At 45.1% G+C, this 10,089-nt stretch overlaps 1 protein-coding gene across 1 annotated transcript in view; it reads left to right on the top strand.

Moving 5' to 3' along the window:
- cdin1 (CDAN1 interacting nuclease 1) overlaps positions 1 to 9,199 on the top strand; it is a 57,479-nt gene extending 48,280 nt beyond the window's left edge. Inside the window, exon 11 of the mRNA XM_060052710.1 lies at positions 7,979 to 9,199. Coding sequence (XP_059908693.1) covers positions 7,979 to 8,180 — 202 coding nt within the window. The 3' untranslated portion in view covers positions 8,181 to 9,199. The remainder of the gene's footprint in view (positions 1 to 7,978) is intronic.
- The last annotated feature ends 890 nt before the right edge of the window (positions 9,200 to 10,089 follow it).

The following is a 10,089-nucleotide window of genomic DNA, read 5'->3' on the forward strand; positions in this document are numbered from 1 at the left end:
AGATCACTCTGGACTGTCTTAGTGGGGCTATTTAACTGAATGACATGAAACACTTGAGCAAAGGTGCTCTTACAAAGGTGGAAATGAACCTAATCACAACCAAAGACATAAAAAACATTTTCATGCGAAAGGATTTGGTAAGGTCCAAATTTCTCTCTCCAAAAACCCTTGCATTGCGTGTGTTGCATTCCACTATGCTGTTGTTCCTCGCATGCCGTATTGTTCTAATCAATGTCCACAGCACAAGTTTGGACCGCGTTCTGTACACTTGACCGCCTAAGCCCGGACCAGACCACACCTCGTTTGGTTTTGCTCCACATCCAAAGCAGACCAGACTTTGTCAGAGCGCGTTGGACCGTGAAAGCGTAGATCTAAGACGGGGGGCTGACAAGCATTATACACACAGCATGTGCACACGGGTCCCTCCAATACGAGCGCTAATGTGGTGGGGGACATGCTCGGTTAAGGGACTTAACAAGTACCAAACATTCATTAGGCCGCCCTCCATTTTTGACTGGCAATACGGGGCAGGGGGTGGGGGGGGGGGGGGGGGTGGAGGCTCTGATGTTGCTCATACCATTCCTAATAAAGACCAAATGGGGGTTGGAGTGGGGGAGTTTTTCCTCGGGGGACTTTCTTTGCCCTACCTAAAAGAAAATCTAGAGAATGACGTGTTGACCCCAGTTATCAATACAGATGCTTGGGCCCAAATTGGGTGTTTTAAGATTGGTGCGGTTGTTGATAAGATTGGTGGTATGCTGGTGTCAGGAGGATAGTGGGCTGTCGGGTGGTACTGAGGTCAGTGTAGGTGATAATAGACCAATGGGAGATAGAGGCCTCCAGGGTGTTTTAGAGGTGTCACGCTCCTGAAGGCTGATAGGCTTGTGAGTGTCAGGGGAATGTTAGGGTATTGGAAGTTACGTTTTTTGGAAAGAGAGATACTGTAAGTGTGTTCGGCAGGAGAAGGCTGGGGCTGTTTACCTGGGCAGTTTAGTGAAGTTTAGTTTGTAGAATCCGAACCAACCACTACATTGTAATCTTTTCAAATTCCAAAGGAAAACATGACTGTATTTTGAATATAATTTCCCTGTGCTTGCAGCCCAGCGGTTTTATACAAATGACCTACCATCTACCTTAAAAAGTACCTTAAAAACAGTATTATTGTTGAGAATTTTACCTTGATGATTCTGGTTGCTATTTCTGTTCATGGAGTTTGAATCAAACGCTAAGAACAGAGGATTGGGAGATATCATATTTTTGATGATGATACCGGTATCCATTTCTGCACAAAAAAAGCCTCATGGCATATCAACAATATAGTTGCAGTCAACAAAAGAACATCGCGTTCAACTGAAGCTCGCCCAACTCTACGACCAAACCCAATGGGTTCCAGCTCCACCGTTGGTCCGGATCCCACTCGGTTAGGGCAGAGATTCAATCGTGTCAAGTGGGCCGCACACCAGACGAGCCACGGAGTGCCACGTCGGGCGGTGTTGCGTAGGAGACAGACAACCCATGTCGGAAGATTAAATTTTTGATTTATTTCTGTGTTTATTATAGTGGGTCCTAAAGGATGCCGCTGCGACTTGTGGTAAAGTGCAGGTCTGATATGTTCACGTTCAAGCCGATCGAGCGTTAAACACGGAAGTTGACGGAGCATTTTATACGTGCTTTGTGATAAAACGCTGCCACAATGACTTATGTGACATACTTTCATTAGTTCGGATAATATTAAATGTTCAGGTTATGCCTAGCAGTCTTCCTTAAGTTGGGCAAGTTCAAAGTGGTGAAAAACAGGATGTTTTGACCTGTTTTACAAGTGTAAGAGTCTATTAAACCATATTATTATTAAATCAGCAACTAGGGCAACTACTTCCCAAAATACTTTGAAATTATTTGAATGTCACCCTACCCCATTAGAGAAGCAAATAGATGCATATCGACGATGGGACATTCAAAGGCATCAAAGCAACACAGGTGGAGGTGAGTCATTTTATGACGGGTCAGGTGAGGTTTGGCGTCTGGTCATGCCCTAAGGGTTTACAGAGGTTGCTATGGTTTCTAGTTAAAACATAGTAATCCTCCTCTGATCCCCCCCCCCCCCCCCCCCCCCACTTCATATCCGCATCTCGGGGAAGAGAGGATGTCAATTACCTTTGTGGTGTGTCATACATTCCCCCAACTTGACCTCTGGCACTCCTCCAAACCACACACAGAAAACACACACATGGAACACAACCAACTGACTTAACAATGCACCTCTTCCTGTGCACACACGCACCACGCCCACCAGCCACGCCCTCCTACATCCAACCAACAGTCGACACAAACGAGACGGCGACCTGTGTCAGAACACCTGTGTAACAGGCCATTTCCAGTTTAACTCACAAAAAAAACGCCCCTCTCATCTGAAATAACGCCAGTGTGACAGTTACAAAGACGGTCCTTAGTCGTTTGCTTACGATGATCTTCTGTTTGTGTTTGAAATACATGAGACACGGTTTAACTTCCACTGAGCGGTTCAGAACGAAGTGGGAGGTGAGGTGACCTAATATGCCCATATCTCTGGTGCTGTTAATAACGCTTCATAAGGTGGGCTGGCTCCTCCCTTAAACCAGTTATTTATGGCTACTGGGTGTGGCGAACATTACCAGGCTTGTTTACCTCCCTGGGTGAGGGTTTAACCCTCCCCCCTGGCCGAGGAATCAACTCTTTAAGCTGTGAGAGTGCGGCTTAATTCTTGCAGAAGCTATGCTAGACAAGTGTAGCTATTCAAGGCTGCGCAGCTGCATGGCCAAGCAATGCACGTTATTTCCACCATTTTGCACACCTAAATCTCTACAAACAAGTTATATGGCCTTCATATATATGGTCCATCAGTCCACTCTCTGACCACAGAGTTCCGCCAATGTCCAGACTTATTTTACTCCAACCAACATGCAACAATTTTCTGCCTTGTGTCACCATTTATTAATTTAGCCAAAGCTGTGATCCACCGTAACTTGGCGTGTTAAGTATCTTGCACAAGGATGCCGCGGACATCGGGGTTCAAACCCAGAAAACAAGGCTACCTTGCCCCCTATCCTGTGCCAAGTGTCATTTTTCACCTTTCCTCTCCCTGAGAATCTTGTTTGGCGAACGCTAATGCTGGTCCAGGCACTGTACAGCATAGGTCCTAGAGTCCAACATACTTTCAGGACGGTGGGGAAAGAAAAGAGTGCAAATGTTTGGCAGTGCCTCAGCCGCTCTACCTTTTTGCCCTGATGTGTGGATGCAGAAAACAAAGGGGTCTTTGTGGGGGAATACCTCGGAGCCTTGGAGTTCACAGTCATTTGGAGGCTCATGCTATCTAAATCACCGCTGGGACGTCTGTTTAAAATGGGCCTAGGCAGTATTCACAAACGAGCCCAGTGTGTTTTGAAGTGGGCTGTATTTTGTACCACAATTTTATTGATCATTTCTCATGTCATGTGATGTTTTTCTGGCAGTTCTGCAATGTTTTTAGTTTAGTCTTTTCTCACCAAATGTGACAGAACAAATTAACCTTGAGGTAGTGTTTCACTACCCTCAAGCCTGAACTCACTCACAACCGAGTTTCAGTGTCCAGGACCTGCTCAGACCACTAAAAATGAAAAGTCAAATAATGTCAAGTCACGCACGACGCACACACAAACCCTATATATGAATTATTCGTGTGTGTGTGTGTGTGATATTTAAATCATTTTCTTTATTTATCTAAGTGTGTACGTTAAAATTATGTATTTTCATCTTGAATTGATGTGCATTAGCCAGTATGCACGTCTGTTTAAGGCTGAGCTTCATAGATTTAACTCCATACATTTATATTTTAAAAAGATTGTGTTTATTGTTTAGTTCCCCAAGTGTCGTGATCTCATTACGTGTGTGTGTGTGTGTGTGTGTGTGTGTGTGTGTGTGTGTGTGTGTGTGTGTGTGTGTGTGTGTGTGTGTGTGTGTGTGTGTGTGTGTGTGTGTGTTTGTGTGTGTGTTGCTCAGCACCTGCTTTTAAACACTAACGGCGCCCTGCTCATTACCCAGCGACGGCGTGCCTGGCAGCAGCACACTGCACCTGGGCTCGTCAAGCAGAGAGCCCCCCTGCTGAAATTACCCGCCTTAACAAACAATTTCACCAACTCGTTCCACAGCTAGGTGTTTATTGGAAGATGACTCTGGGTTGACGCTGAAGGCGCGCACGCGTGTGTGTGTTTAATAATAAGCGCACACCAGGTTAGGATCTACCAGCCCACATAATAAGTCCTACAATTAGCCCCTCCAGAACTCAAACTGAGCCATGGATAAAGTGGTAATATTTATGTTGTACTGTACTGTATTGGGTTTGCCTCAATACACTAAATAATCGATTAGGTGTTAAGAAATGTACTGTATACCAAGTGTATTTTCTGTGTGCCTGGATGTGAAATATATTACATTACTTGTTTGTATATATATATATATGTGTGTGTGTGTGTGTGTGTGTGTGTGTGCGTGTGTGTGTGTCAGTGTTTCCCAATAGTTACCTAAACTATGCCGGCCTGCCATTGTTTAATAATGAACCGAAAATATTAGTAATTATTTTACAAATGTTTGCACTTACTCGTCTGCGTTTCCAGCGTGGACTAAAGTTAACCAATTTTACATAATGAACAAAGAACATGAAAAAGCGAGAAATTCTTGAGATAAAATACAAAGCGTAAAAAAACGTGACAACTTAAATTAGGATATCCATTTTTTCAGACGAAGTTTGTATCCAAAACGAGTTCTAGTTGTGCAGTTGTAATGTCGTGTTGTAACTGCAAACTGTCATGTTATCAAAAGCATCCTATATTCCAGGCCCGCCGACTAGCGCAAGTAAACATCGTAGTGCCGACGGCTATCAAGATGAATGATCGACCCATATAACAGATAGAGATAATTATCGGGTTTTTTTTTCTTTGAATGTTCTTCAACTCTATGGATGCAATAAGATCACTGTGTGTGATTTACTACCTTTTGGAATGAACAAAATACTGTCTGTTTGCAGCTGCAGATTGTTAAATTAGCTGAAATAAAATGTATCCCCAATCAGAGATGTTCAGTTCTGCATGCCCCACCCCAAAGTTCCTGTTCTTAATTTTATTACCCCCCGAGCATTGACCTTCTCAATAGAGTCCAGCTGCAGATCTCCAGCCTCAGTATGTTAAGGTGTAAAACACTTTATCACACCTTCTTATCAATAAAAAGCGTTTACACGCTACTGTAAAACATTGACTAGATTATTGTTTTATCACGCTTATCGCGTATTGTATGAACCCGTGTCAAGCCAACATAAATAATGAATTATACTTCCTGTCTGAAATAAAAAAATAAAAGTCCCCCTCGACAGTAGATATTTTCTGTGTAAAATATGAATGAGAAAACTTAAAATAAAAACAATATATGTATATATATATATATATATATATATATATATATATATATATATATATATATTGTGGGCTCTAAGTAGAGGTTGGAACCGTTTCTTGAGAATTTAACGTCGGTCTTCAACTGAGCCTTGACCCCATGACCTTCCTCTGCCTGAAACCCTGTGAGTGTTATTGTTTCTAGTCGGGCCGTCTGTGTATTTCTCCTCACTTCAAGGTCCTTCTTCAGTGTCCTAGCGCTCGCTTTAATTCTGCGGATGACTCCAAGTCCCATTTATTTTCTTTTACAGTATGGAAGAGGCCTCTTTGACACCGCTCCCCTGTGTTTATAACTCCCCCCCCCCCCGCCCCTCCTTGGCTCAATTCTGTGTCTGGCCCCCCTCCACTGACAGGCCAGGAGCATGATGTATCATACGCCTGGGCCTTATCTGTTGATGTACAGTTTTAACCTTTTTCAGAAGGTTGCCTCCCCCCTCCGATCTCTGCACTACCCTTCCACTTCTCTATACGTACTCCGGTGTAAACTCACCCCTCACAATCCGGAGCCTGCACGAACACAAAGCAGGCATGCACGCACACTAACATCTATGCCACAAGCACACACACACGCATCCATGCATGCACGCGCACATGCACACTAGGCATCCACACACATGGGAGTACATACAACACGGCCCGCCAAATAATAATAAAAAAAAACTCAAGCATAACCCCCTTTTCCCAAAGACATCTAATGTAAATGTTTAGGTTTTGTTTCCATAACATTTCCATATTAAGAGTTGCGGGCCATGTGCTTTTCGCTAGGCCAGTGCCTGGTTGAGAGAGGAATGGCAGCTTTTTGAGATTTGTGCCGTGCTCAAAGGCTGAGCTATGTGTGTGTGACATTGCGGTGAACTTGCCGTGTACATCTGTGGGCTTTCTCCAGGGCTGTTAGCTTTGGCCCGTTCGCTCATAGATACAGCACCGTAAATTACACGCTGTAATACGGAATGCGGGCCAGAGCGCTGTGTGTGTGTGTGTGTGTGTGTGTGTGTGTGTGTGTGTGTGTGTGTGTGTGTGTGTGTGTGTGTGTGTGTGTGTGTGTGTGTGTGTGTGTGTGTGTGTATATATGTGTCATGCACGACTCTGACTCTCGGCACAGTACATGCACTGCCTTAAGGTCTAGTTGACAAACGTGTGAGCCAAACACAGTCTGTGCATGTAGACTGCAATGTCATGATAAGAGGCTAGCTCCAGTATTGTAGTCTAGTATTGTATGTTCATGTAGTGTGACTACTTGGTCAAAGGTCGGCCGTTCTGGGAATGACTCCTAGATTCATGAATGGTTGTTTTTCTTATATTGATTAGAACGTGGAAGCCTTATGTACTTTGTACCTTCCTGCCGTTTTTTTTTTTTTGGGGGGAAAACCTCCTGTCCGGGGGTCTCGAGGGACCCCGGAACACTTTTAACTGTCTGAGGATGAAATACCTGGGACAGGACCATGGTCATCCTCCTAAATCTGCACTGGTGTCAGGGGGGTGGAGTGGCCCTCAGCCAGGCGCTTCAAACTGTGACACGTATTTACGTTTGCCAGCTAATGTTCAAAGAATAGCTCGGATGTGGATGAGGCAGAGGGGAGGCTGTGGTGTCTCTTCAGGGCGTCATAAAGAACCGCAATGATGATTTACGGCCTTGGCCAGGAGGAGCAGTGAAATTATTAAGCATCTTCCATTTTAATTGCCTTTACACTTTTCAACAAAACCTAAGATATATACTGTATGTCCAACAGACCCAAACAAAATACGCAAGGGCTGAAGGGTACGGACTCTAAGCAGGGTATGGGGGGGGGGGAGGGGGGGACTTGCATATAAATATTGTTGTAAGTTGTCTTCCCAGCGGAATGACAAGGCGTGATTATTTATAGAGTTCTGGAAGACACAACTCTTGCCAACGAAGACAGAGTTTCTGTGTCTCTCACAGCTTGTGTGAGTGAAACAGCTGAGGACTGCGGTGCTAGCCAGCCCCCAGCGGGTGCAGTATTTAAGTTTTCGTTGCACCCTCCCTGGGTTCCTGCTCTGCTCCGATAGCTGCCGGCGGTTCCTAAGCACCCGTTTCCACCGTTTGTTTTCCCCTCCTATGTTATTCAATGATTATTGTTATTAGATTGAGTGTGTGTCTGTATTCTTTGCCAGGATGTGTCTGATTTAACATTTACTGGATGTTGATCAAAGAAATCTGCACTTGACGTGACTTTATCTCACATCGCTCAATCAATCTGTCCCAGCGTTGTATACTTTATTTTAGTTGTATATCTTCTAATAGATGTGTATGATATCTTGATGTGTAGTTGAGATACAAGCCTAGCTAACAGTTCAATAACAGCCAAAAGAACCGCAACAATTTCACAGTGGCTGCAGAACCATTGACATTATCTTTGACATTCCAGCTAAACTTGCTGTGGTGTGTGTGTGTGTGTGTGTGTGTGTGTGTGTGTGTGTGTGTGTGTGTGTGTGTGTGTGTGTGTGTGTGTGTGTGTGTGTGTGTGTGTGTGTGTGTGTGTGTGTGTTCTCTCCTGTAGGTTCGGGCCAGGCCTGGTGATCTACTGGTATGGCTTCATAGGGGAGCTGGACTGCAAGCGAGACCGCGGAATCCTCCTCAAGGAATGCTTCCCCACTGACATCGTCACACTTTGCCATGGCGCCCGCCACGAAGGCCCCGCCCCCCCTGGGAAAATAACAACAACGCCGACGACAACAACCGCAGAAGAAGAGTCGTCTTGATTGACAGGTCAAGAAAGTTTGGCGAAAGAATAATGGCGCCTGGTACATGGGTGGGGGGGAAGGGAGGTATAAGAGAAAAGCAGAGGAAGGGAGGTGGAGAGGAAGGGTAAACGTGGAGCTATGCAGGCTGGGATAGATGGATCCGGAAGCAATTTAGTCTTCCTGCAGTGGGAGACTACCAGCAAAAAAATATATTGCCCTGAACTGTAACTGACCCTCTTTCTATTTCCAAATGTTTTGTTTTTTTTACTTGGTATCTCCCTCTGACCCACCCTGTTCTCTCTCTCTCTCTCTCCCTCGCTCTCGCTCTCTCTCACACACACACACACACACACACACACACACACACACACACACACACACACACACACACACACACACACACACACACACACACACACACACACACACACACACACACACACACACACAGCCGCCATTCTACACATCTGCCATTCGCCCCCCCGCACCACAGTGTGAAGCCCTGTCGTGAACCTTTCCAGGTTGCAGCCAGCTCCTTGGCCTCTCCGAGTATCCAGACCAGTCGAGGGGGGGCGGGGGGGGTTAAGGCGGTGGGGAGGGAGGGGGGTGTCGGTGGGGCCAAGAGGACGTGAGGCTCTCCCTTATCACTTCCAAGGCGCTGGCCCTTCTCACTCCTTCCTGCTCTGCTCAGCGGGCAGATAAAGAAGGAGTGGCCCGGGTGAGGGGTGGGGGATCTGTCTCTCACCTACGTCACTCACTGGCCCCTCTGTCACACCACGGCACAGGAAACGGGAGCACTTCTGATTAAAGTCGGACCCCGCCGTGACCTCCTTTACGGGCGTCGTTAGAAAAAGGAAAGAAGATACCGATGGCTTACCGTGGAGGCATTTTAATCATACAGAAATAAATTGTTTTGTTGTGTTATTATGGGGTTCTTTAAAGTTGCCAAATGTTTTGCTTTCTTTTATCATTCAATTGTAATTCTGTTATTCCAACTCTGTTTATGTTTATTCTCAAATAAATTCAATTGAAAATTATTTTGGCTGTTTCCTTTTTGGGTCTCAGTATTTTTAACAAATTAACAGCAAAGCATATGTGTCTATGCTTTTCTATTGACCAACTTGGGCTACTAAGTATTTCAAAGCACAGATCAGGTTGCTATTGAACCGACACAGAATTACCATCATGCTGGTCAACTTTAAATCCATTTGCAGCTTTACCTATATTTATGTATCCATATATATATATATATATATATTGTGCATGCTGTCAACCACCAGTTGTAGTCTTGGAGATATGCGTGGAGATAAGAAGGCGGTTAAATACCACTAAAGTGTTACTTGATTTGTTACCCTTAAACCTCTAACCTTTAGCCAGGCACCCATCTAAGCCTTTATCCCTCAGTGAGGAGGCCAGGCGGGTCAGGCCAGGGTCAGCCTGCGACCAGGGTTTCCTACGCCTGGGCCCCCCCGCTCTATGTGGTGCAAAACAAGTGTCCCCATGTGTCCAGTTAAAGCCAGGGCCTATTGCCTGCCCATGGAATGCTTAGACATCAGTTTATGACTCCTCTTGGACACAAAACAGCTATTTTACTCCGGGCAGGAGGAAAATAGTGCATTGAATAAGGACGGGGGGGAAAAATGGAAATCAGCAGATTGAGTTCCTCTCAGGTTTCAAGCCTTCCTGCCATTGTTTTCCAAGATGGCTGTTGCACAAAAGAGGAGCCGGGGTCAGCTCCGATAAATTAGTTTCTGCACACAATGCAAACCAAATACAGCCTTTTTTGAGAACCCTACTTCAAAGGGAAAGGCCGACCTTTCACGTCAGCTGACTGGATTTCCATGATGTAAGTCTTGTGCATATAAAAGAAATGCATCCATCTGAGGATTTTTTTTTTTCAGGGCCAGACATATTTATTTTGTGTTTT

The sequence above is a fragment of the Gadus macrocephalus genome, chromosome 5 (assembly GCF_031168955.1).
Source record: "Gadus macrocephalus chromosome 5, ASM3116895v1".
NCBI classification, from domain to species: domain Eukaryota; kingdom Metazoa; phylum Chordata; class Actinopteri; order Gadiformes; family Gadidae; genus Gadus; species Gadus macrocephalus.